This window comes from Gossypium hirsutum, chromosome A09 (genome assembly GCF_007990345.1).
Source record: "Gossypium hirsutum isolate 1008001.06 chromosome A09, Gossypium_hirsutum_v2.1, whole genome shotgun sequence".
Lineage (NCBI taxonomy): Eukaryota > Viridiplantae > Streptophyta > Magnoliopsida > Malvales > Malvaceae > Gossypium > Gossypium hirsutum.
The window spans coordinates 9,578,666-9,605,907 of NC_053432.1; the positions used below are offsets into that span (position 1 = coordinate 9,578,666).

A 27,242-nucleotide genomic window follows, 5' to 3' on the forward strand; every position below is an offset into this window, starting at 1 on the left:
AAATGTTTAGAATTAGTCGGAATTAGGCTCCAACTCCTCAATCATCCTTTCCTTTCCCCGATCTCAATCCACTAAAAAATTTGTAGCCTGCCTCCTCGAATACTAGGCTGAGACCAAACCCGACCCAATAATTGAATCCAAGTATGATATGGTAGAACTTAAAATTAGATTAAATTTTAAGCAAATCGTTCCTTTGACAGAAGCTTTATAAAACTTTATAGATTTACGATTGTAAAACATATAATAAACTATTATTTTTAAAAGGTTCCAATGTACATAGTTTAAAACAACATTCAATTACTTTGTCATATATGTTTAAAAAGATAATTTCATGAATTGAAATATAATAACTTAAATCCAAGTATTTAAATACAATAATATTCTCATAAAACATCTTAATAAAACTAGAAGACCATTATACAAGTTGGTTTCAAAACAGTAATTACACGCCACCCCAAAGGTCATACATGATACAAGACTGAAACAGATGGCTCACAATATCAACAGTGCTCTGGCGTAGTCCCTTCAACAGAGTTCGTTCCTTCAATCAACAAGCCTGAGAAGGAAGAGATAACAAAGTAAGTTCATACGAACTTAGTGAATTCCAAAACATAATGAGTACATAGAAGTCTTAAACATAATGAGTACATAGAAGTCTTACTCTTAAGACTCAATTTAATAACAAACTTTTCAGAAGTAGTTCCACAGGTTGAACATAATATGCCTATGGTGTACATAGAACACAAAAAAACTTAATACACCAATACTTAACACTTGGGCAGTTATTGTACGCCAACTACTATAAAAACCTGTCAGGACCATTACTTTTTGATAGTGAGATCGATCGCACAGCTCGCAGAAACCGAAGAGAAATAAGGTGAAGCCTAAGATACATAGAGGAAGAGCAAGAGGACGACAGTCACACCACAATCGAGGAGATGGCTGAAAATCAGGAAAATTCGCTACCTCCTGCGATTGCTGCTGATCCAGTAAATCAGAATCCTGCTCTACGCATTATGTATGATTATGCTAAACCTACTTTAACAAATCAATCATGAAAAAAAAATTCTTGTTAATATTGTATTTGTTTTATTGAAAACAACTTTTATAAAATAATTTCAGAAAAATTTACCAAATAATAAGAAGTATTTCAGACAGATTCATACAAATATTAGAAAATATCAATTTTTTTCAAAAAATTAATATATTTTTCCTAAATATTTTTACACCAAACAAATAGACAATTAGCTATTAACTTATCTCACTTTATTTCAAAAAGTCAATATTGACTAATAAGAACATAACAAGTAGGATGTTGGACCATACCCTTGAGAAGTAAAATGAGACAAATTTTTAATTTTTAATTTTTAATAGAAAGCTTAGATACCAAAATGAAAATAAAGGTATAATTTAAGGACTGATTTGCTTATTAAGCCTTTATAAAACTAAGGAGGACTATCTCATGTTCCAATATTAAAGCCGGCAACGAGTTTTTATCTCTGCAGCAAACGAAAAAATGGACTCTTACACTTCATTACTCGAGAAAACCCGCCTCCCTCAACCTTCCCTCCAAAAATTCGCAGTAATCTCCATCTTCTCCAAGCTCCAAACCGCTCCGGTTCGCCTCGGGCCCGATTCGGAGCCCGGAGCACAAGCTATCTCTCAATGCCTCCAGTCCTCTTCTCCCGCCGTGGTCGACCAATCAGTTCGCGAGGTTTGCCGCCTCGTTTTGAACTCCAACATGGACCTCTCTCGGGCCTTGTTGGAGCTCCAATCAGCATTGGAAGGATCCGATCCCAAATTCGTTCCTCTCTTCGTGAAATCTTTGGGGTTTCTCGTTTGTGTCGGGTACGAACGTAGTAACGGGTCTTGGAAACCCGAGTCCCATGAAGATCACCCGTTTGTCAAGGTTTGAATTAAGTTAAAATTGAGTTATCTTCATAGCAATCATCATTGCGTTATAATTTTTAATTATTCATTCATTTGAAAAATTTTAGATTCTTTCCAGTCGGAGAGAGGTTGAACGGGAGCTTGTGAATCAAGTTTTGTTATTTATGGCAAAAAACAAGGGATTGGGAATGGCGGAAGTCTGCGAGTTCTTGAGACATTTTCTGATTTTTTCGATTTTAAGAATGAATGCCTCGGATTCTTCATTGTTTTTGTTTGCTAGACAGTTGATTACGTCAATGGCATCGTTTTGCTGTTCAATTCCTAACCAGGCATTGCCAATTTTCAGAGCACTTATACATTGCCTGAAATATTTCCCTCTCAAAAGCTTGGAGGTAAGCTTCTTCTAATTTCTTAACTTATTGTTCTTTTTTGTTTGGAACTTGTGGTATCTTTGAAGGTGCAGTTTTATTAGGTATTTAGGTTCTATAATCTTGTGAACTTTCAGGTAACCAGGAATTTTTGCTATGTGGTTGAATGTTTGGTTGACTCGTTTACTGTGGTTTTGAAGCAATTGGTTGGAAAAGGAGTGGTACGTTCTAGAAACTTCAGTTTTCACTTAGACCATTTTGTTTTGACTTAAAATTTTTCATAGTCTGGACTTTCTTATGATTTTCATTCATGCCTTTGTTGCCTTCTTATCATTCCATATTGTTTGTTCTTGGTCCATGTTAACAGTTGATTACAGAAGCTCAACTATGTGGGGTGGAACTAATAGAGAATGTGCTTTCACTCTATATGTCTCCTTGCAAGCAGTCTGATGAGATTGAGCCTATAGTTGAGCTATTAAAACACATGTTGGTAGCCCAGAAAGATCTTGCACTGCATTATATGCCGGAACTAGCATCAGTAATATTATCCTTATCTGTTTTGCTCATCGAATCCGATCTTGAACATCAACAGCTCTCAATATTAAAATTCCTTCAATTTCTTTTGAAGTGGAAAAGCAAAATCGGTATTTTCAGCATTTCTATGTATATTCTATTCTCTTGATGCCCTTTAAATTGTATCTTCAGAATTTTTTTGCTGTATACTGAATTTTTATTGTAGTCTAACCTTGATTTCTAAGTTTCTGACTTAATTTTATTTTTTATGAATCCTTGTCAAAGAAGTGTGTAAAATATTAATACTTTTATATGTAAATGTTTAGTTTTCTAAACCATCTTGGAAGTCTCTATTTAATTTAGACCATTGGTTTATAATAGTTTGCTGTTTTTTGTTGATACTGACCATTGGTTTAGTTTTCTGGTTTGTGCTGCTGTAAATCAACATGTAGGCCCTCTCTCTAATTTGTGCATGTGGACAGTGTGAATATTTCTGGAGTGGATGAATGATGATTGATGATCCTTTATCATTATTTTGTTTGGGTTGAATTCCAAGACCCTATATTTCTTACAATATTCTCTTGCGGTCACTTTTGTAGAGTATGCTGTTAATGGAGCTGAATATTTCCTTAGTGAAGAGCTTTTAGTTATTTTTCCCGTCATCAGCCTCATATCGTCCCCCTCTAAATCAGTTAAAGGAGCTGCAAATGATTTGCTTGTCCTTTTAGAAAGGCTTTTAGTAAAATTATTGACAATGCCAAAGATTAACCTAGCCAAGAAGGTCGGCTATCCATCTATTAGCAGACCTGAACTGATAGCTTACAGGCTTTTGCAGCATCTATGGTTTGAGGTGTGTTCTTGCTGTCTAAAGTTTAAGGTTCTGTATTTTTCTTTTTTGGCGATCATGTTGGATATAAGAACTACTGTTTTTGTTTGGGGTCTATTTTCTCAATTAAATATTAATATTTGTCACAGTGTTGAAGATCATAATCACCAATTACTGAAATCACTTATTTATTTGCTTTTACGATTATTTTGAGAAGGAAGATACTTTATCAAAATAATGTTGTTTGTATTTAAAGCAAAAAGTGGTGATCGAAGAATCACACTGTTTATGTTCTGTTTTACAGGATCGAAATTCATTGTCCAGTTCTTTCTTTCTAAGTTTCTCTTCTGTTTGTGGAACTGATGTCCAAGAAATGCATGGCAGACCAAGATCTTGGGCTTATCAACTAAAAGAGCTTGCTCTATGGATTGTTGAGAGAAGAAAATCAGGTCTTCCTGTCCCACGATCTCAAGAAATTCTTCTAACAGGTAAAATGCTAATAAATAGTCATTGTCTTTGGTTTGTACCAATGAAAGTATGAAGTACCCAATGTATTTGTTTTAGAGGATAAAATCTTTACCTCATCTTTGTATCATTTTTCCTTGTAGAAATGCCCTTGCTATTTGGAGCAATTGCTGCAGTTTTGGTGATGCATCCATCACTTGGAAGTACTGCTATAGATGCTTTAGCTTCCATTGGCAATATGGATCCAAAACTAGGTGTTTCTTTGTTGCTAAGCATTCTTTTTTATAATAACATATTCACCAGAAAAGATGTTGTCTACCAGAGTATGTTGGTGAGAGTTCCTATCACTTCCCTAAACATTGTCTCAACTCTTGTTTTGTGCTATTAAGCCTCTTCATCTATGATTCCTTCCATTTGTTTCTCTTTTTCATAATAAAATTTTGCAGCCTAAGCTTTTGGGAATGCTTCCATCACTTGCATCACAGACTGGGATGATTCCGCTTGTAGTTCAAACTATCCTGCCAATGCTGCACAAGGATGCAAAACCGTAGGTACTCCTTAGATAACTTTTTTCTCACTCTTTCATCTATCTTGTGTTGTTTTTATTGAAGTAAAGGGAGGCTTATGAAATGGCTTCACTTGATTTATTGATAGTAACCTCTATTTATAGAGGTAAAGATAGACAATCACATTTAAAATAGAAATAAGATAAAACAATAATTTAAAACAATTCTAAACTAGGATAAAAGATAATAAGAACTTTATTTGAATATTTCAAATCCTAAGATTACATTATTATGCCCCGCAAGAATGACAGTCATGAAAGCAGCACTCTTGAATTGATGGTGACAAAAAATCCTAAGATTACGTTATTATGCTCTCACAAGATTGATGGTCAGTAGAGCAACAATCTTGGATTGATGATGATGAAAAAAGCGCGAACAGTTGATGATAACAAAAGTTGGTGTTTCCAATTGAGGACGTTGTAATGACGAACTCTTGTTGTGAGTTACAGTAGCGTAGAACTGAATCCAAGTTGCGGTTTGACATCCATTAAACAAGGCCCCTCAACCGACTACTGAAATAATCAGGCACGAATCTTGCCACTTTGAACGGATAGATAGAAGCCGATAATTGGCTAGCAGTAAAGAAAATCGATTGGTTGGCTATGGTTTTTAAGAGTTGGCTTTGTTTCAGCTAAAAAGGTAAATAATTGGAGCCATATCAAGATCCAAGAATATGCTTGTTTGAGCAAAAGGTTAAAAAAAGGCATATAGGCTAAAGATCGAAAACCATGTAGTTGGACGAAACGCTCGGATACCATATTGAAGTAAAGGAGGCTTATGAAATAGCTCCAGTTGATTTATTGATTGAAACATCTATTTATAGAGTTAAAGATGGACAGTTACATTTAAAACAGAAATAAGATAAAACAATAATTTAAAACAATTCAAAACTAGGATAAAAAATAATAACTTTATTTGAATATTTAAAGTCCTAAGATTACATTATAAGTTTTTTTTGCAATGACTTGAGGGTCATATTAGTACGCCATGTTTAGAACACATTGTTACATGATATTATTAATTGCATGGAAACTGCATCCTCTTTCCAACTTTTTTTTATTGTTATTAGTTGTCCTTAAGAGGTATTTGTTTGTATGCTTGAGAAGTTGTATCCTGGGAAGGATAAGATCCAAATTTTAATCAAGGACTTTCAAACACTCATTTGATTGCTTCCTGAAGAATTGAACTCTAATTTTGTGCTTCATAGCTGTTTTTTGATGAGTCATAATGTTCTGCTGCTATGACCTATGAAGAATCTTCTTTTAACTTGTTCCAGTATATGCTTATTTCATATTCAGAGTGTTGTACGCAACAGCTACTCGCTTGCTTTGTCAAACCTGGGAGATCAATGATCGTACCTTTAGTAGTTTGCAAGTAAGCACTATAGCATTTCTTCTCTTATTGGCTCTTACTAGTTACCCAACTTAAGACCTGTGTTAATTCAGCTCTTTAGTGTTTCTATGTATATTTTATTTTGGCATAATGATAAATGTAGTCCTCATCGTTTACATTTTCTATCAATTTGGCCTTTACTTTTTTTTTTTTGGAGCTACATTTGGCCCTTAACCTTTCAAAAAAGAGTCATATCGCTTTTTTTAACGAAAATGGTGTTTAAAACATTAATTTTTAGGCTAATGGGTAGAAAGGAGGAGCTGAAATTTTGATATCACCTATTGAACTAATTGATAGAAAATATAAACGTTGAGAGTTAAATTTATCATTATGCTGCCTTCTTCATAATTGAACTAATTCAAGTCTGCATCCATGGATCCACAGGCAATGCAGTTTATTGGTCTTCTATCTGGTTCTTGCTGCAAATATATGCCCCTCCTCATTGCGGATCGGTCATATGTTCTGAACGATATACCAGTTACCCTTACATCTCTATTGTCGGATCCAAACTGGGAAGTGGTTGCAGAAAGCTGTACTTCTTATCTTTTGTCGTCAACAGAAAGGATTTACAGTTGGGCTACGAAATTATCATCAAAGAGTGGTGATAATAGATCACCAAGTTCAGAAGGTATCGATGAGAGTGAAAAGGGAATGGCTCAGATTCTATTGCTTGTTATGCATCATGCATGTGTTTGTCTGAAACATTATCTGCCTTTGGAGAAGCAACTTAGACTTGCAAACATGGTTGTTCATTATGTAAGGTAAAATTGGAGGCTGAGGATATTAAGCAAACACCCATAAAATCAATTTCAGATCAAAGCTTAATTTGATTTCCTGTATAACTTTACTCTCATCTTTTTTCATTATTTTTAATTAATTTTGTTAATCTTTCACGTAGCCGAAATCCAGTATGTATTCGTAGGATGACAGCAGGTTATTTATGTAAAAACAATTTCTATAGTTAACATATCCAAATATATTCAGTACACAAAATTTACATATTTAACAAATATCTAACTAATAATTTAATTAATTTAAAATTCGATGGTAATATTTAATTTAATTTTTTTTGGATAAACGATCATTTCAATTAATTATAAAAAATAAATAAATCGACGGAGTTAGCTATAATAGGTACGCCGTTGGACCTTACGCCTTACATTACTAATTAGAAAACAAAGAAGCAAATGAATGTTCCCCAGACTCATCCTCAATGTCACACAAACAACATAAAATATCAATTTGTCCACCCTAATTCAAGAAATTGATTTTTGTAGACAACCTATCTTGTATGATGAATGCATGTTTTGAAAATTGTAGGACTTCTCAGACCACTCAATGCCAATGCCCTGAAGTTTTGTCGAGCTTCCATCTAGTTCCTTCCTAGATTCTCTACATTCAACTTAACATCCCTAAACTTTAAAAGCTTCTTCCACTTGCCAAATGAAAACATATAGTTCAGACCAAGCCACCCAAAGAGAACCAAGCTTGCTTAGGATAAGCCACAAACATCTGTTCTAGACTGGAAGGTTCTTTAGATGGAAATCACCTTCCGCCTTAGGATAGCATAACTTTGACACCATGCCCTTTCCAATAAAAAGGAATTACACAGTTTGTTCACATTTTTAGTAACTTTAGAGGGAGACACCAAAAGTTGTGCATACTAAACAAAATAGATGGAGTCTCCCAGCATAGGATAAGCATTAAGAAGTTGCGTTTATCTTTTCCACTAGAAATCCAAAATAACGCACTAAAAGTATTCGAATCTTCATCCCAATAATTTCCACAATTGAGTTGAGCCGACCCCTCCACCATATAGTTCTCTTTTGAAACTCCAATACATTACTGTAAAAAACCAAAAACACCCAATTAGATATTCGATAACATCTCTTTCAAAGCAACCATGCCATATCTATTCCCACCTTGGAATTTTTTATGGACAATAATTCAACCTTATTCCGGTGGATCAAATTTGTGAACTATAACCACTCAATGTAAAATATTGAGTTCTATCGGTCAATGAAATTTATATCTGACAGGTTCATTTTGCTTGAATTAAATTTAGATAAAAAAATAAAATTAATACATATTCTAACCTTAAATTTATAAATTTTATTTAAATTTTTTTATTTAACCATGCTTGAACTTGGATTTTGTCGTACACTTTACAATAGCATGCGTCAAGCATTACAAAAAGAAATTATAGAATTATTTAATATTAAGATTGAATGTGGACAAATGATTGTCCAGATTCAAAGGAACCTGGACGACAACTTCCAACTTTTTAAATGTACTATTAAGTAATTTTATACATTTTTTAATTTTTTATAAAATATCATATTTTTATATTAAAAATAAATAAAATATAGTTTTTCCTAAAAAAATATATTATAAAAATTATTTCATGTCCAAAATGAATCTAAACAATAATTTGATCGTGTTCATTTCGAATGTGTCTTCTTTTTAGTAAGTTTATATATCATTTATTTTTTATATAAAAAAAATTGATTGTACAAATATTAAAATATATAAAATCAAATACTTAAAAAATCATGACATAATAATATATAAATAATCACAAGTGAAAAATTATAAAATTACTAAAAAGCACATTCGAAATGGAATTTTAAATAAAATAATATTCAGAATCATCTAAATTTAGGACTTTACTTGTCCGTGTTCTTTGTGAACGAGAAATAATTTTTATAATTCCTTTTATAAATGTATAAATTTATAATTTTTTTATATTTTTTATTTTAATTCCAAACTAATAATAACATAAATTTATAAAAAATTAAAAATATATAAAAGTAGTAAAAAACACACACACATCCGGAATGATCTTTACAAACTGTCATCCAAGTCATCTAAATCTGGACAATCGATTGTTCAGGTGCATTTTCAACATGAAATAATTTTTTATAATTTTTTTATGTGGTTATAGTTTTTTTATATTTTTAATTTCAAACTAATAATAATATAAAACCTGATATTACATAAAAATAAAAATATATATATAAAATTACTAAAAGACATGTGTTGAATGATTTTGGACAAATTATCATCTAAGTTCGATTGAATCTAAATAACCATTTATCATGTGTCATGATATGAGTGTTATATGTCGTATTCTTGAGTGATAGTGTCGCAACATCACTTTCTTATAGAGTTACAACAGAGATATCAAAGTGTAACAAAAAATTAAGTTCAAATACTAATTAAGTCCAAAAAAAAAAAGTTTAAGTATCATCTATTTATTAAAAATTTTAAGTACCAACACATCTAAATATTTACAGAATTTCTTAAGGATATATCAAAATTTTCAAGGTTTTACCAAAAATTCTAAAGGTGTGTTTGGGTGAGGAATTTGTAAGAGAGATTTCATTTGTATCTAAGATTTTCAAAATTCTAAAAATGAATTTACTTGTTTGGCAAAACATATTGGAGAATTTTAAATTTGTTAGTAAATTCAAGAAGGAATTTTAATAGCTCAAATTCATTTTTCAAATTCCACCTAAATAGGTGGTTCGATTATTTATCCAAACAAATCTATTACAGATCCTAGTATTTAAAATATGAGCATTTTTAAAAACTCAAAAATTTTAAAATTCTTTACTCAAACTCACTCTAAGTGTGTTTTTTTCCAAAAATTCTAAAGATTTTCTTAATGTCCCAAATTCAATCAACTCAACATTTTGGCATATTGGTATTTATCAAGATTTCTAGGCCTTAACCAAAATTTTAATACTTGTAAGGATTTATCAATATTTCTAAGATTTTTGCCAATATTCCTAAGGCTTTACCAAAATTTCTAAAGGATTTAACAATGTTTCTAAAGATTTCCCTTGGTGCCCAGGCTTGATCAACACAACACTTTGGCCTACCAAAAAGTTTACCTTACAAATTTTGATAAATTCATAGTAAATGTTTAGAAATATTAGTAAATTCCTAAAAATTTTGATATATAAAAATGTTGAGTTGATGGACTGTAGACATAAATTTATTTTAGAAATTTTGATAAATTGTTAAATAATTTAGTAAATACTAGTAAATTATCCTATCACTTTTTTTCTTTTGCCGTTAAATATTAGCAGGAGCCCATAAGAAGATCTTAGTAACTCCCAGTGAGAAGGCTATTTGGAAAACCTTTTCCACCACACTAGACCATCTCTTTCCAACTACTGCTTGACCTCCCACTCATAATGCAATTCTCTTCATTACCCCTCCATTTTAATAATTAATGTATCATCATATGAAATATAAATATAATGTTATCTTTTAATTATAATTAATTTATATTTTCTTATTTACTATCTTTAATGTTCATTCTTTTGCATTTGAACTTAAACACATTTTTATCATTAATCTTAATCTCATCATAACTACGCAGATCCAAAGTTTTGACTTGAATTACTATTTGTCAATTAAAAAATATTTATATAATATTAATAAATTTCTAAAATAAAATCCGACCATAGCTTAAATCCGCAAAGAATGCAGGGTAAAGAAAAGGAAAAATAGAGTAGAAGTGCAAGCCAATGTAAAACAGAAATGGGAATGATTTTTCATTCAAATTTTAAGTTAAATATAAAGGGCATTTCGTCCTACATTTAACTAATCTAAAAAGACCATACAATTTGCCATCCCAAGTAACTGTTAAACCTTACCATGGCAAATGAATGATTTAGAAATTTCCATTTTTTACATATATCCCAACCATGAAACAAAGATAAAACAGCAAAAATTTTAAATAAAAAAAAAATAGAAATTTCAGTTATTGAGAATAAAGGACTCATGAAAATTAGAGTTTCAAATTGGAAGAATTTATTTACCTCACTGTACAAATCCGTAAAACAAGCCCCCATCCTCAACTCGTGTCGCCTTTTGGTGACTCTTTCATGCTAGATGTTGGGGATGGACTCTGCTCTGAAACTTCAGCCAATTCCATATGCTCAACGAAACTCTCTCTATCCGAATTCTCGGATTCCCCATTGCCTGAACCAACAACTTCTTGGGCAACGCCGTGTGATGTTTTTTCTTCTTTTGTGACATCGGCTTCTAAAGTCTGCTTTGGTGCGGAAGATGAAGTTTCTTTGCTACTAGGGTTAGTGTTATATATCAACCATTTAAACTGCAAATTGTTGCCTTGCCAGCATTTACCATTTACATAAGCCCTTTCTGCCAATTGGCGTGTGCTGTATGTTATAAGAGCTGAGCATTTCTTCAATGCCTCAGATCCGATATCATCATTATCTTCATTTTCCACATCTTGTAGCTCCACAGAGAAAAGATCTCCATATTGTAAGAAGTGCTCCTTCAAAACATCAACCTGATTGACAATCAGATCAGCTACCTCTCATTGCCAACAACAAAAAGCATAAAAGCTGAGATACAGATATGAGTCTGACATAGGTATTATTGATAGGATTTATTCCTATACCCATATTTGAATGTGTCTGACAGATATTTCAAGAAAAATGAAAAACTGAAGCAAGATGGCTACAATATGCCCAAGGCAACAAAATATTAAGAGATTTCTTCAAACAGCACACAAAGATTATACTCATATTGTGTTGTGCAAGAACATAAAGCTCTCTATTCATTATCAAAGGCCAGTTGTTTGTGAAATGTGCTTCTTTCCCCATAAACGATGAATTAAATACAATTTTTCTCAGATGAGGAAAAGGAGAGAGGAAGACTTACATCTGCAAAACCAGAAGGCAATGGCGGAATAACTCTAAAAGCAGTAGGTCGGTTGTCCAATCTGTATTTATTCATCAGGAATGGATGCCTCATGGGTGCAGACTGACGAGGCTTACAGTACTGCTGCTTTGAGCCCATAGATTCCTGCAATGCCATGGTGGTACTTGATTTTGGACTTCGAGAAACAACATTTTCCATTGATTTGTTTTTATCTGTCATCTCTTTAGTGCATGTTTTTGCTGCAGAAGCACTGGGTTCAGAGGAACTAGGAATCAAAGCTTTTGCAGGATCAGGTGCACTTCCTACCTTGTGCCTCTTAGCCGCTGGCTCAGACAGTGGATCACCCTTGACAATACTTGACTGCAAAAGGTTGAAATAGAATCAAATGTTAAACCTGCCTAAAATATAGGGATAATAACAACGTTCACACTTTAAAACCCTCATTTTCTGTTTCATCATTCTCTCAACTCATCAGCATGTGCAGGTAATCAAACCATTGGAAAACAAAAGGCATGCATGTTTGAAAATGTGCAATAGGCAAAGAGCCAACAATGAGGTTTTCACATCACATACTATCTCATTCAAAAATATCATGAAAACATGCAACTTCCAAACCTGATTGCTACAAATAACAGTCTTTTTGACATGTAAAATTACACAAGTGCATATTTAGGAAAGTAAAGAAAGTTCACAGTACTTGTTTCTCAAGTTTGTTCAACTGGCGCCGGAAGTCATTCCGCTTCTGCTCCAGCATTTCCTGCTTCTTGCGTAGTTCCTCTTTCATTTGCTCCAGAGACTCTAACTTTTTCTGCAACAGAGGTGGAGCCTGGGGACCATTCGTACTAACAGATTTAGGGGATTTCAAAGAAGGCACATCAGTGCCATGGACAACACTACTCTTCTGAGCAATACATTGAAGATTATCCTTTCCTTTATTAGCAACAGGTTGAGGTGGAACACCAGAAGCTGTTAGACCACTTGGAGTAACTGGCATGCCACTGTTCACGCCATCATCAGGTATGCTATCCCTATTAGCCCACCAGAGCTTAATAAAGCGGTTACCCATTACAGCATCAGGTGCCTTAAGAGCAGCTTCTGCCTCTTCCCTCCTTGAAAACTGGATGAATGCCCGTTCGCTATTTTGTGGAATATAAATGTCAACAACCTCTCCAAATTTACGAAAATGAGACAGAAGAGCCTCTCTTTTGTTGCATTTCTGGGGAATCCCATTGACAAACAGTGTACGGAGTGCCTTTTGAGTAGGTTTTCTGCGACTATGCGAATAAATCTGTGACTTCAATGACAAATCCATAACTTTGGAGCCATCGTCCTCACTGCAGATCCGCTTAACTTGACAGGAAGTGTCCTGTGAGCTAGGAAATGGTTCTTGTTCCTTCTTGGTTTCATTCTCAAGATGGTCTGAGGGTAAATGATCAATTTTATCTTTTGCTTCTATTCTACTTCTGGAGCTACCGATTCTACCCCAAACTGATAAATTCATGCCCTGTGACCTGCTGCTTCTAATTGGCAATTCATTATCAGCACTCTCACATAACATGCCATGATGAAGATCAGAGATATCATCATTTCGCAATGGTTCCATTTCATTAATCTTGGGTGAACACTGTCCTGTGAGTGCTGCCGATGCTTCTGGGCCGTTATTATTCCACAAGGGTTGATCAGGATCATACAAATCTCCACCTGCACTAGTAGTAGCAGTATATGCACAATTCAAACCTGTAGCATCCTCAGTCATTCCAGACTTGCTACTTTTGCTATGTATACCCTTGCCGTTCACCAATGTGGTTGAAGGAGGAAAAACAGAAGGTAGCGGCCCAGGTCCAGCTGATGTTGCCAATATTTGTGCACTTGGAACTGAAACAGGAAGGTTAAACTGTGACAGACTCTGCAAATCAGAAAAGAAATTAGCGTTGACTCAAATACACAGACTGCTAAATACTTCAAGGTGAAAATAAATAATTAAGGCTGAGGAAGGAACTTTACTACCAAGGTAATTTAGATTTCAGAACAGTGTAAACATGACAATATTTTGCAGAATTAGAATATATAGATTAAACCGTAACAGCAAGGCTCAGGTTACGGCGCTGCCTCTGGTGGTAATGCAGCAGTTAATGCAAAGACATTGCCAACAAGCATTTAAAAGGGGTTAAAAAAGGAATCATTTAACATAAAGGACATGCTTAACACATAGTCCCTGGCTGGTCCTTAGTGAAATTACATTTCCACATCACATTTTTTTATAAAAAAAATTATATAAATTTTGTAAAGGCTCGTGGAGGACTGCATAAGACACCACAACTCAAAATCAAAGTAGACATTAGCAAGATGCAAACCTGAACATCTTCAACAACAATACGATTGACACCATGCTCCATTGGACACATGTCTCCTCTTAGACAAAATCCCCGCTCCTCAAAGTCTCTACAGCGTTGGCGAGGAATGACCATATTTAATGAAGAATTCATTGGTGGCCTAAGCACCCCTTGTAAACCAATAGAGTGGAGTGTATCAAGGCTGCCATTTGGTATTCCTGGCATAATGCCAAAGGCACTCCGTGATGGGGCTTGTGTGTTTGAAAGATTAGGCAATCCCCTTCCGGCAAAGAGACTTGGAGCAACAGATCCTGGCTGAACCAATTGATAAGCAATATCAACAGAGTTGAACCTTGAATCACGGTGATTCCAAGAAGAGTTATCCCTTCCTCTTCCCCGACCAGGACCAGAATCTCCACTGAATGTTTGGTTAGACCTAATTCTCTGGTTCAGATCCAAATGTCCTCGAGGAAGTGATGCTAATCCAGGGTATCTTCTGTCAAACTTAGATTTCAAGTCTTTTTCTAGAAGCAAACTGTTAGAATTTTTGCAGGTTTCAGCTGCTTGAGATTCATTATGCCCATTTTCTAAAGGTTTATTGCGCTTTCTGTATGGCCTTGTAAATACAGGATCTGTAGAATCTCTCTCTAATGATTGAGAACATGTATCCCTCCTACGATGCTTATGGTTGCGATCATCATCTTCCTCATCACTGACTTCTTTCTCCTCCGGATCACTTATGCAATCAGGAGCAGAAGTACCACCGGGCTTAGGCGATAAGACTTTCAGCTCCATGGATCGTCTTGAAATAAATGATAAATCTGTGTATTTTTACAGCATGCAAAGTCAAACACCTTGACAAGAAATTTGAAGTAAAACCTAAAAACAAGGGAAAGCATTAGAGTACATACTATGGTACTGGCAACAATAAACAGTATAGAAGAAAACACTCTACGGAAAAAGCAAATTAAGTTGCATATTTTAAGGACATTTATGTCAACAGAATGCCAGTGGTAAAAAATAACATTCAAGACAAATAAAATGTAGTGATCCATAGCATCACAGACAACAGAACATTAAGTATAATACAACTATTAGAACCATAGATATCCATAGCAAGAGATTATGTGGTAAAGCTAAAGAGACTATGTATGCAATCAAACATGCATTGCACCAAATGCAGGTTCAATATGAAGACAGACAGGTACAGATATTATATCCATAAACAAAACTCCATCAACTTATTAATCTATTGCTTTGCTTGATATTGCATTTGTTCCTTAAGCAGACTAATCTACTTTTAGCAGATAAAGTGCGCCTTTGCGCCCTTGATATTTCTACAATATTTTGTACCCCAAGAGACCATTAAGTAATATTACGTTCAAAGCAAGAAAAACTATATCTCTGTAGCTTTATCCATAGGCTCATATCCAACATTAGATGTCTCCAATTCTAATCCATCTACAAAAATTAGACACAAATCGAACAGATACACAGCTTTGTCACTATAATTAAAATCAGTACATCTAAAACGAAGACCATATGCTCAATAAAACCTTCATTGAAAGGCATAAAACCCATACTAACATAAATACCAAAGAATATACAGGCTAAACCAAATGCCTATGATAAAAACACTATAGGACGTTCATATGGTTTTCATGATCCTTAAAACTCATATCATAACTAAAGGTTACAGGAAATAATTGAATACCTCAACGGAACTTTTTTCACTCCAAAATGCTTCAAACTTATCGAATTTACGCAAAATTTTTAGATAACTCATTCTTTGTTGTTTGACCATAAATTCTGATTTCTCGTTATTAAACTACCGAAAACAAGTTCATAACAACAATTTTTTTTTCACTTAAACTACATTAAAGCTGAAAAAGACGAAAACCTTATAACAATTTTAGTCGAAAACCAAGGAAAAAATAGAGGAAAAAACCCTAATCCGAAAAGTATTACAAATATATTAAAAATTGAGCTCGAATTAAAGAAATCCCGTGTAAATCCAATCAGCTAAACAAAATTCACATAATTAAAGAAAAAAAATTAATCATCTAGGTTTTGCAGGCAAATATATATATATAAAAGAACTTACAGAATATTCTAGAAGGATGGAAGGACCAATGCGTTCGGAGCTATCATTTAATTCTGGATTCAATCCGACCCGACTTGCAAATGAGAGAAGGTAAATTAGAATACGATGGAGGGTTATTTCGGGAAGAAAGAAAAAATACTAAGCCGGAGAGAAATGAAGGCAGGGAAGGGCATGATCGTAATAAAGTTATAATCGAGGGGGTAATTTTAATTCGGAGGTTGTCCCGAGGAAGGGAGATTATGAGGAAGAAGATATGGGAGAAAACTTATTTGAGGACGAAGTTAAGAAAAGGGTATTCTCGTTTTATGCCCCCATAGTTTTATGTATTTTTGCACTTAGCCCCATTTATTTTATTTTTCAGTAGGGGTTTGCATTTGATCGAATCAAGTTGAATCAAGTAAAAAAAATTTAGTTAATTCAGTTAAATAGTCATATTTTATCATTACATCTCGATTTGAATTTAGAGTGAAATGAAATGAAATTTAAATCAAATCGAATCGAATCGAGTAAATTGTTCGAGTTAAATTAAAAAATTATATATGTCAAAATCTTGTTACAGTATAGCTCATTTTATGTTAGAGCACGTAACTTTGAAATTATATATATTTGAAAAAAATTTCAAAGCAAAATAAGAAAAAAAATACTTTAGTATGATAAACTTAAATCTCAAAATTATTTTTTTAGAAAATTTTTATCTTTCTTTGTATATTATTTAGAATTATTTAATTTTTTTAAAATATATAAATTTTGGGGTTTATATAAATATTTTGAAATGTTAAAATTTTTTGTAATTTTTGTTGGGAGATACCAATTTACTTATTTACAAAATTAATAGAATTAAATGGGTATTTATATCAATCTATTATTCGAATTATTTTGACTCGAAAAAAATCGAATAACTCAAATAACTTGATTCGGTTAACTCTAAATTTGATTTCTTTTTTAATTTTTTTTTAAATTAAATCAAGTTTGGCTCACTCATGTTTTTCTGAAAGCATAGCCGTTAACATGTGTATTGTATTTTTTTTAATAAATACATGTTTTGTATTTATTATTTAAAATTTTGATGTATTTAATAAGTTTATGTTGTATTTATATTTTTTTATGATGGTTAAATCACACAAATGATTATTAAAATAAGATTAAAGATATATTTTGGTCACTCAAGTTTGATTATGATTATTCAGATTATTGAATGATTACATTTTAATCATGGGTTACCCTTAACCAAATAATGATGGAGCACATTAACGGAACGATTAATAATTAATTTGTCTCTGGATTACAGCTAAAATATTTTCGTCTTTTTAGATTTTTGTTTAACAATAATTTTAAAAAAGTAAAAAAACATAAAATATAAGAAAATCTAATAAAAATATGAAAATTTATAATTTTTTAATTATAATTCCGGTCCTAAATGAAAGCATTTTGGTAAAGCGATTAACTAATACTTTGGAACATATCTTGTATATGACATTGCAGAGGCTGATAGACCGATAGTCATTGAAGCATCGTTGTTGTTGACGTTTAGGTACGAGAGCTATGAGGGTTTTATTGAATTCTCTGAGTAAGAATCCCGAGTTGCTTGGATAGTAAGGGGCTACAATCTCAGTACTGTTGGTAGAAAAATCTGGATTTTCCATCAACTCCAAGAGCTTTAGATGGGTGAATCTGAAATACAGCTTTCGTAATTTCGTCTTTTGCTAAGTGCTTGCAGTGTAGATGGAATGGAGGGTAGAGATAGAGACTGAAGGAAGTGACAAAGTTCATCAGGTGAAGAGAGAAGTGGTTGGTCGTAGATGTTAAACAAGTATCTGAATGCCAAGCACCGTGATTAATTTTGGTCCTCAATCCACTGTCGATGTTCTTTGAATAGCCTCAGGATATGGTTGATGGATCGACGCTTTGTTGTCATTGCATTGCATGGAAGAACTTTGTATTGCGGTCTCCAGATAGGATCCAGTCAGTTCTCGCTTTCTGTGCCCAGTTAATGTGTTATTCATCAAGCCGCAGAAGCTCTGATCTGATTTGTTTGTGCCGCTGGAGCTGGTGCAATGTGTTGGGGTTGTCGTGTAATTGATGTAGTTCCATTTCCAGCTGAGCTCGTTTAGTACGTAGATTGCCAAAAACTGATTTGTTCAATCGTCATATTTGAGATTGCGTAAGTTTAATTTTTGCATTGCGAAGGCCGGGAGCCATTGATTCGGGAGTTCCACGCTTGCTGAATAACGGTTCAACATTGGGAATGAGTGTTCCACGTAATTTCGAATCGGTATGGCCGTCGACCAAACGACAACTTAAATTTAGACAAGAATATCATTGGGCCGTGGTCAGAGATTGTGATAAGCAAGTTTAACAAGGCTAAATTTTCTAGACGACGTATAGCTTCATGATTAGCGAAGCCCCAACCATGTCATTCCGAAGCAGCTTCATTGCCATCACGGTTACTAGTCCACGTTAATTGTTTCCATTTATGTGAGATTTCAATTAAACCACCTCCATCAAGGTTATGTTGGACAGTTGTGGCGCTGGGTATGTCCTGGTTCCGAAAGGAAATCTTGTCAGCCAGGTATAGTACCTGATTGAAGTCTCCCAACAGTATCCATGCATCCAATACCTCAAGTACAACGGAAAATCGACTCCCTTACTTTTGCCCTCAATGATAATGACAGATTCCCGTAGAGTAGTGATAGCCAGAAATTATTATTAGAGTCAACGATATAAGCAAAGATCTGATGCTTCTGTTTTATTTCGATATGAAGGTTTACAGAAAGCCCCAAATTACTGCTAAGCCCCCTCCTTTCCTAATACTATCTACATAATCACAATTGTCAAAACATAGTTTACTGGCAAAAGCCTTGATTTTTCAAAACTAGTCTGGTTTTCCAACAAAAAGCATAGATCTAAGCTATAGATTCGGGTCAGCTTCATACATTCGGAGAATATCCGAGCCTGACTCATGTCGTGGATATTCCAACAAAGTGCTTTCATTCATCCTTGACAGGTTGTTGTGGGCCAGCCTGCCCGAGCTCTTGAGCGGAGGTGGATGGTGGTTGATCGTCGTTATTGTTGGTATAAAGCTCACAATATATAGTGTATGTCATTGTTGTTAGCTGGATGTTCTACTGGAAATTAGACAAAGAGGGTACATCAGGATCATGCATGCTTAGTGTTACAATTGTGACCCAAATTCTTATTAAAATGAAATACAAGTGACAAGATAAAGGATCCACAAGGATAAAAGTTACTCATCATGAATTCCCAATAAACAATATATTGGACTGGGGTCGCAATCGGAGGTGCGGGGGTCGAGGCCTCAGCAATACGATATAGACTGTACAAGAAGAATCTCATATAGAAGTTTACTTTCTTTGTTTGATATTGATTTAAATAAGGTATTTCAACCTTTTTTCTTCTCTATCCTTAATTTTTTTCCTAAGAATGTTTTCATGTAAAAATCTGTGTTCTATTTTTTACCTCTTTTCGGCATTCTATTTTGACACTTAAGTTTGGGATGCAAGCATGAATCGCTGCACCGGTGGCTCGCTCATCAATATCATCTTGTGTTACACGTTTCCTCTTTGAGTTAGAAGAACATGAATCAAAATTGGATTGGGATACAATCTGCTTGCCTTTTCCTTTCGTGTCATCTACCTGTTGTCGTGCACAGTTGTGTGCGATGGTTAGTTCGTGAATTCTAAACGCCTGATCACGATGTGGCTTTGCCTGAACCTGTTCATCAATAGGCTGTACCATCTCTATGGCCTGATTTCATACGACAAAAATTCTGGGCTGCATGCGAAAAAAAAGGATCAATTGTACCATTTCCTCGAACGGCTCAGGCTTAGAGCTAAAATGTTGGGTACACGTTTCAAATCTTTCTTCAAACGGCTTCTCGCAGTAATTGAAATAATTTTGTTTCTTTGGGACCTTTATTCTAAAACCCAGAAATGAAGAGCAAGTTGATCAATCTTTGCTGTAGCTATATATGATTATGAAAGAAACATCTCTGGATTATTATGGTTCAAGTAAATTAGCTTTCGGTTCTTAATCACTGTGCTTTCTCATCTCAAAATGTCTGAAGCAGTTTTGTTTGAGTCTTGTATTCTGATTTGCATGACTATGATTTTATCATTCCTTAAATATATATTCGACTCTAGCTCCAACTCTTGAATCATGAAAACTTACATTTCAACAATTATATTCTTATAACTTAAAACTCAAAATTTCCTACCATAATCCATGAACAATGAAGCTACTTAAAACAGATATTCTATTGTAGATAAACCTGAAGGACCAACCCAAGGAACTTGAACACTGACCATTTGTTCTTCATACAAAAACCCAACATCATTTCCATTAATATTGCAAGCTTTTGGTTCCTCTGAGGCAAACACTCTCATTTCACCACTTCCTTTCACTTCCATCTTCGCTGACCTCTTTAATTCAGCATATGTTAATGTAAGTATTGCACCACCAGCATTCAACATGTTCACTAGTCCAATAGGAGCAAAATGAACTGGTTTTCCAGCCAAGACAGTCACTGGTGAGACGATCACAAGCTCGAAATCGAATGGTCGCAATGAGATTTCAATGTTTTCATCTGGTTTTTTGAGGACCAGTTTCTTGGATTGAGACAAGTAGAGTGCAAAAACTTGAACATGTTCAATACAGAATGGGTTTTTGCCATTGTTCCATTCAATGTCTTTGGGGTTGGTTTTAGCTGTCACCATGTGAGAAAACTGAGATGCACAATGGTTTCTTCTGGTTTCAGGGCACCATCCACCACCTTGGCATTTGAATGCCCCAATCACACCATTAAACTGTTTAAATCCGTAGTCGAAAATGTTAGATATTTCGGGAATAATTGGAAAAAGCATTATAAAATGAACCTTGTACAATGACTAACCTTGTTTAAGTTCCAGATTTTGAGCATGGTCTTGCCATCATGGAGAGGATCTTCAAAGAGGCAATCCTTGGTTGGAAGTGCATAGTATTGGCATCGGAGGATCGAACCGTCGGGCAATACAAGTCGTTTGAGCAAAGGGAAGTTGTGGTTTCCAACAGTATCACTGATGTAAATCGGACCACCAGAGATTGCCCGAGAAGCGGCATGGAACTCGGCACAAGGGTGAGTTGATTGGAACATGTCCCAATCAGGGTGGATAAAGTTGCCCATCCACAAACTGTTGTAGGCACAATGAACCATGTGACAGCCTTGGAGCCAAAATGTGCCATTAGGGTCACCAGATGGATCAGTACACCAAAAATCATCACCTGTCAGACAGGACCAAAACCATAATTGAAAATATATTTCACATCATCATCATCATATATATATATAGAAACTTTTAATAGATAAAATAGCATACCAACACGGCCAAGGCAAATGGCTTCTGTTCCAAGAAACATGAAATCATTGCAGTGTTCCATGCTAGCAATAACACCATTGCCATTGAAATGCTTCCTTATTGAATCTGTTAGTGCTCTGTAATAAGCTTTGGCAAGATCAACTCTTCCACCATAGTTTTCACACAACATTTCCAGAAACTATTACCAAAAAGAACCCAATGAGCATTCATGTTTATATCCTAAAACTCGAAAAAAAAAAGCATAGGGATTAATAGCTTACATGGATAACATCCACCTTGACTCCATCAATACCAACATTTTTCAAGTGCGAATGAATTCCTTCATAAAGTTGATCAGCCTTTTCCGGCGGTACCAATCCGATGCCGGTGTTAACAATCTTATCAACAGCGAGATCTTCCATCGTGTTCTTCAATCCAGGCGACAGTTCTGGCTTGATAATCTCGGATTCCGGTAATCCGGGTACATTAGGCCTTAAACCACCCCAATATCCACATAAAGCATGCCATACATAAACAAACTCCACAGTGTTGAATCCATCCTTAAGATCTTTAATGAAGGCACTCATGCCCTTATTTGGTTCACCAGTGGCTAAAGTTTTAGGACTTTCATAGTCTCTAAACTTGTAATTCTCTTGAAACTTCAATAATCTGCATGGCATTTGCTCACCGGCAACAGTACAATTCATGCCTTCTTTAGTGATAGGATCCTCATCATGGCTGATGGATTGCCATCCATCATCGATCAACACCATCCCCGGTGGGCATCCTCCTTCGGCTAGGCCCTTGACACCTTCCCAAACACCTTGAGGGTGCACAGTAAGGTAAAATGCATCCCAAGTGCACCATCCAAATTTGTCCAAGATCCCTGGTGGGGTCTTTTCATCTAACAGCTGGAAGGTTCCAAGGTGAACCCTCATCACTTCCATGGCTTCCTTGACCAAGTTGAATGGATCTTCACCTACATGAACATAAAGAACGCTCTGGAATCTGGCCGAGGTGACCTTCGTCGACCCGCTTTCGACACAAATATCGATGTTGTCGTTGGTTCCAGGCTGAAGGGAGGCCCTGAAAGGGCCTTCGAGGAGGGGAAGGAGAAGAATATAAGGCCTTCCAGAAGCTGATTTCTCAAGAATAACCATTTGAGTTTCGTTTTCAAGGTCTTTTCCATTGGAACCAACCCAATAAGTCGTCCACCAAACTTTGAACCTGAAAATGCTCATGAACTTGATGTTATTGAGCTTTCCAATGGGGACAACATGGCGGCTGTTGGATTCAACAGCTTCAAATCCGACAAAGGATCCAACACTACTTGGTATTGTTTTGTCAGTGGATGAACCATAAGGGGAAGGAGTTACTATGATGTTTTGAGGGACATCTGAGAGAAAAACATGACCATTGGCAATGAAGTTTGAGCCTTCAAGGGAAAGGAGATACTGGTTATGGCCATCACCAAGGCCTGAAACACTAACTTTGCTTAAGCTTGGAGCCATTGATAATGAACGAAAAGGGTGCTGTTTTTGCGTAGTAAGAGAGAAAACAAAGGTTGATTATATATAGAGACAATAACAGGATTTTTGGAAGGAAATCTAATCAATGAAAATCAGTTTGATTTGATTCTGTCTTTTTAATGAGACCTTCAAACTTGGGTTGCTTAAAATAAATGGGAAGGCCCCTAATTTATAGGCCAAGGCCTCCCATGACAGGGAATAGAAACTTTGAGAGGAATGGTGATGTGATGATTTTCTTTGAGGGAAAGAAAATAATATAATTGCAAAGTTGAATGTGTATGTATATTTATATATTTACTTGCTAACTTTAATTTCTTTTCCATATATATTCCATCCCAACTTAAATTTTCTTTTTCTTTTCTTCAATCTTCTTTTATCTTCTTTTTCTACAAAGTCATTCATGAATGAAGATATTGTCAAAAAAAAATATTCCACCCATATAAAATACGAAATTATTTATAATTTTTTTTAACTTTTTCACTTCAATATAAATAGATAAGGAATTGTATGAATGAAACTATGATTCTAGTCATCTCTATCCTTATTCCTTCCCTATAGGAGAATAATAAATTAGATTTTTTTTCTTAATTTTTAAATTCAAATTCAACTAAAAATGCTAAAATTCAAGAAGAAAAATATGATTTGTCATTCTCCTATCGAAAAGGAGTAGAGATAACGTGGAATTATAGATTATAGTTTCATACAATCTTATATAAATATATGATAATACGAAAATTTTAAAAACTATAATAATACACGTAGATTTTAAAAATTATTGGTTGTTAAACATATATAAAGGGAATACACTCAAATTATGTAGATGTTATTGGCTCTTTTAAGAACATGTGCTTTTGCTTTTTATTTATTTGCTTTTCAATGTTGTTGTGTGGAAATCAAGATTTTCAGAATTAGATTGATATCGAACCGATTAAGTTATCGGTTTGTTGATTTAACTGGTTTGATAATTTTAATGGGTCTAATTGTTTCGATTAAATATATAATTAAAAATTTATAAAAATAAGAACATTATTAAAAAAAATTAATTCAACTAATTTTTTGTCTGAATTAACTAATTCAATGTTCTTATCCAAATCAATATCTAACTGATTCTATATTTAACTGGTTATTTCGATCTTATTCAAACAACTTTGGTGGGGATGGATGGAAAATGGATGGAAGAGAAAGAAGGGAAAGGGAAAGGGAAAGGAAAAAGACTGGAAAAAAGAGAGGGAAATAAATGGAAATAGAAGGAAAGAGAAAAAAATGAAATTGATTTGTTTTTTTTTTTAATTTCATTGGGATATTAAAAATTTATTATTATGATATACTTTGAAATTTTCATATATTTACATCAAGTTAAACTTTAAAAAGAATTCATATAAAATTTATCCTTTTCATGTTTGTAGTGTTTTTCATTTTTTAATTATTTTTTTGTGTTTATGTGATGTACTAATTTCTATTATTTAATATCATAATTTAATTTCTTTTAAAATGTTTCCTTTTGTGTTATATTTATATGGTGTCTTAATTCAAAACATGCTTATTATAATGGTTCAATTTTAAAATGTTGTGCATATTTTTATTTTTAATTTTTCAAATGATGCATTCAATTAATTAACGGAGTTTATTTGTAGATTAATCACAAGTAAATTTAGTACTATATAAATTCTTTTTAATTTTTAATTTTATTATTTAATAGATGCATTTAAAATTACTGACGTTAAAGTCTACATAATATTTTTAATTGTAATGGTGCCAAGAATGCTTTGCTTAGAGTCTTAGAGAAAGTAGTAACTGCTGCGGCTTGGGATGGCAGAAAGCGGTGGTAACGGTCGAGAAGAGAGGGATGAGATTTCCCTCCTAGCAGGGAACTCGTACAATTATCTGTCAAATGGTCAATGGTTGTTCCAAGTGAGAAACCAACTCCAATTTGTACAATTTGGACAGAGAAGCTTTACAACCCAGAAAGTTTTAGGGCTCAAATGAAAAGCATATGGAAGACAAAGAAGAAGTTTGAGATTCAGATGGCAGGGCAGAATTTATTTTTGATCGTGTTTGATTTAGAAGAAGATCTAGAGATGATTATGGAGGGGAGGCCATGGCTGTTTCGAAAAAGCCTAATTTTATTTAGCAGAATATCTCAGCCGACATAAACAGCCCAAATTCGGCTTAAGTCTTCATCGTATTGGATAAAGATAGGTTTGTGTTTACCAGAATTCGATAAAAAAGATCTACTGCATGCCATTGGTGTTACTTTTGGGGGGTGCTCAAATCTGAAATTAATGGAGACTTATGTCGTCTTAGAATAAATCTTGATGTGCAAAAACCCCTCAGATGAGGTATTTTTGTCTCAATTGATAATATGAATAAATCGTGGCTTTCTTTTAAGTATGAAAAGTTATCGATGTTTTGCTTTGGATGTGGAAGAATGGGGCACTGTCTTACAGACTGCCTTAAGCTAAATCCTGTAGAAAAAAATAAAATCAGAGACGATCCACCATACACGTTGGCTTTAAAAGCAAAATCAAATTTAATTGGGAAGGAGAGTAAAAAATTTAATGCTTTCTAAAAAAAGGGGAGGGCTTAATGCTCTTATATAAGAGGTTCAGAGGTACTGGCACTTAAAGGAAAAATAACTGAAGAGGGAAACAGTACGAACAGGATGCTGCTAAAAAAACTAGAATTGAATGACGTGGAGGAAAAGATGAAGAAAAAGGAGGAAGTATCTACACTTATGGAAGATGTACAAATGAATGACAGCAAAAACAAACAGGTTCATAATCCAAATTTAGTTAAGAAGGCAAGTTGGAAAAGAATAGCTCCAGTACAAACGATGATGAAAAGAAAGGATAATTGTAGTACAAGAAAGAGGAAATCCCTGGAAGACGAAATTGAGAATTGTTGTAAAGAAGAAGCATATGAAAATGGTACAAAAAGGCTGAAAAAGAAGGAAAAAAGGTTTGTGGTGAATCTTTACTAGAAGCAGTGATTGAAACTATGGAGCAAAGTGATGTTCTACAATTTATGGGATCCGCGGCTACCAAAAGGCAAGCTGACCGGACGCAATAAAAAACATAAGTTGGAATGTCCGTGGGTTTGGGAGTCCACGGGCGATTAGAAGGCTGCGGTATTTCTTAAAGCAGCATAATCCCCATATGGTATTCTTAATAGAGACAAAAATTGATAAGCAATGCATGGAAAAGTCTAGAAGGTGTTGTGGTTTTCTAAATAGGATTGATTTTGAAGCAAAAGACTCGTGTAGAGGTTTATGTTTAGCATGGAAAGAAGATATCATAGTTACTTTAAGAAGTTTCTCTAAGAACCACATTGATGTAATGGTTAAAGAGAATAATACTAATGAAGAATGGAGATTTACAGGCTTTCATGGTTCACCTTATGTTAATAATTACAATGATTCTTGGAATCTGCTACAGAAATTGGGAGAAGACCAAAGCCATCCATGGTTAGTAAGTGGGGATTTCAATGAAATAATATATTCTTTTGAGAAAAGTGAAGGGATACCAAGAGAAGAAAGAAAAATGAAGGCCTTCCATGAGACTCTAGAAGAATGTCAATTAGAAGATATAGGATATTCGGGGGTTTGGTTTACATGGAAAAGAGGAAACTTTGCAGAAACAAATATTAAGAAAAGACTTGACAGAGGAGTTGCAAATGAGAAATGAAAGATTCTTTTTCCAACAGGAAACATTCATCATTTAACCCATTCGATGTCCGACCATTGTCCACTTCTTCTAAATACAAAAAGTGGAAACATCTATGCTGGAAACCCACAATTTAATTTCGAGGTGTGGTGGACCACGGAGGAATCTCTTGAGAAAGAAATTAAGACATCTTGGGAATCAAATATAGGCACAATTTTGGAAAAAACTGGAAAAGCTACAGGCAAACCTAAAGGAATGGGTAGGGTCAATTAAAAAAGGGAGTGAAGGGTTAAAGAAAAAGTTGACTAAGGACTTGATATGTTGATGGCAAAAGAAAGAGACGATGATACGATAGCGAAGATTATTGACACTAAGGTCTATCTGAACATGGAAATTGACAGAGGTGAAATTTACTAGGAACAGAGGGCAAGGGCGAACTGGCTTAAAGTAAGGGATAAGAATTCAACCTTTTTTCATAAGTACGCCTCGTTTCGCAGAAAAATAAATATAATATCTAGGTTAGAGCTAGACGAAGGAGGA

General features: G+C 34.3%; 3 protein-coding genes across 5 annotated transcripts; 1 reads left to right on the forward strand and 2 right to left on the reverse strand.

Annotated features, from left to right (window-relative positions):
• The first annotated feature begins 1,485 nt into the window (after positions 1-1,485).
• LOC107888663 (protein RST1) lies at positions 1,486-6,917 on the forward strand. Its single transcript, XM_016812832.2, has 10 exons — positions 1,486-1,909; positions 1,998-2,282; positions 2,396-2,479; positions 2,626-2,902; positions 3,371-3,621; positions 3,902-4,085; positions 4,206-4,393; positions 4,509-4,609; positions 5,927-6,002; positions 6,405-6,917. Exons 1-10 carry the CDS (start codon positions 1,517-1,519, stop codon positions 6,783-6,785), a joined length of 2,220 nt encoding a protein of 739 aa, XP_016668321.2. The 5' UTR covers positions 1,486-1,516; the 3' UTR covers positions 6,786-6,917.
• A 3,644-nt stretch (positions 6,918-10,561) lies between these two features.
• On the reverse strand, positions 10,562-16,430 carry LOC107888662 (zinc finger CCCH domain-containing protein 41). Of its 3 annotated transcripts, none has more exons than XM_016812831.2 (5): positions 16,161-16,430; positions 14,078-14,877; positions 12,421-13,629; positions 11,724-12,083; positions 10,562-11,349 (listed from the first exon to the last, which is right to left on the reverse strand). In XM_016812831.2, the coding sequence occupies exons 2-5, from the start codon at positions 14,849-14,851 to the stop codon at positions 10,888-10,890; spliced, it is 2,805 nt and encodes a 934-aa protein (XP_016668320.1). In that variant the 5' UTR covers positions 14,852-14,877; positions 16,161-16,430; the 3' UTR covers positions 10,562-10,887. The 3 variants fall into 3 exon arrangements, with proteins under 3 accessions (XP_016668320.1, XP_016668319.1, XP_040933444.1); XM_016812830.2 differs by having other exon boundaries at positions 14,078-14,935; positions 16,161-16,426; XM_041077510.1 differs by lacking the exon at positions 16,161-16,430 and adding an exon at positions 15,771-16,117.
• Positions 16,431-20,329: 3,899 nt separating this feature from the next.
• LOC107888661 (probable galactinol--sucrose galactosyltransferase 5) lies at positions 20,330-23,266 on the reverse strand. The gene is made up of 4 exons (XM_016812829.2): positions 21,793-23,266; positions 21,533-21,710; positions 21,070-21,437; positions 20,330-20,983 (listed from the first exon to the last, which is right to left on the reverse strand). Exons 1-4 carry the CDS (start codon positions 23,020-23,022, stop codon positions 20,420-20,422), a joined length of 2,340 nt encoding a protein of 779 aa, XP_016668318.1. The 5' UTR covers positions 23,023-23,266; the 3' UTR covers positions 20,330-20,419.
• Positions 23,267-27,242: the final 3,976 nt, after the last annotated feature.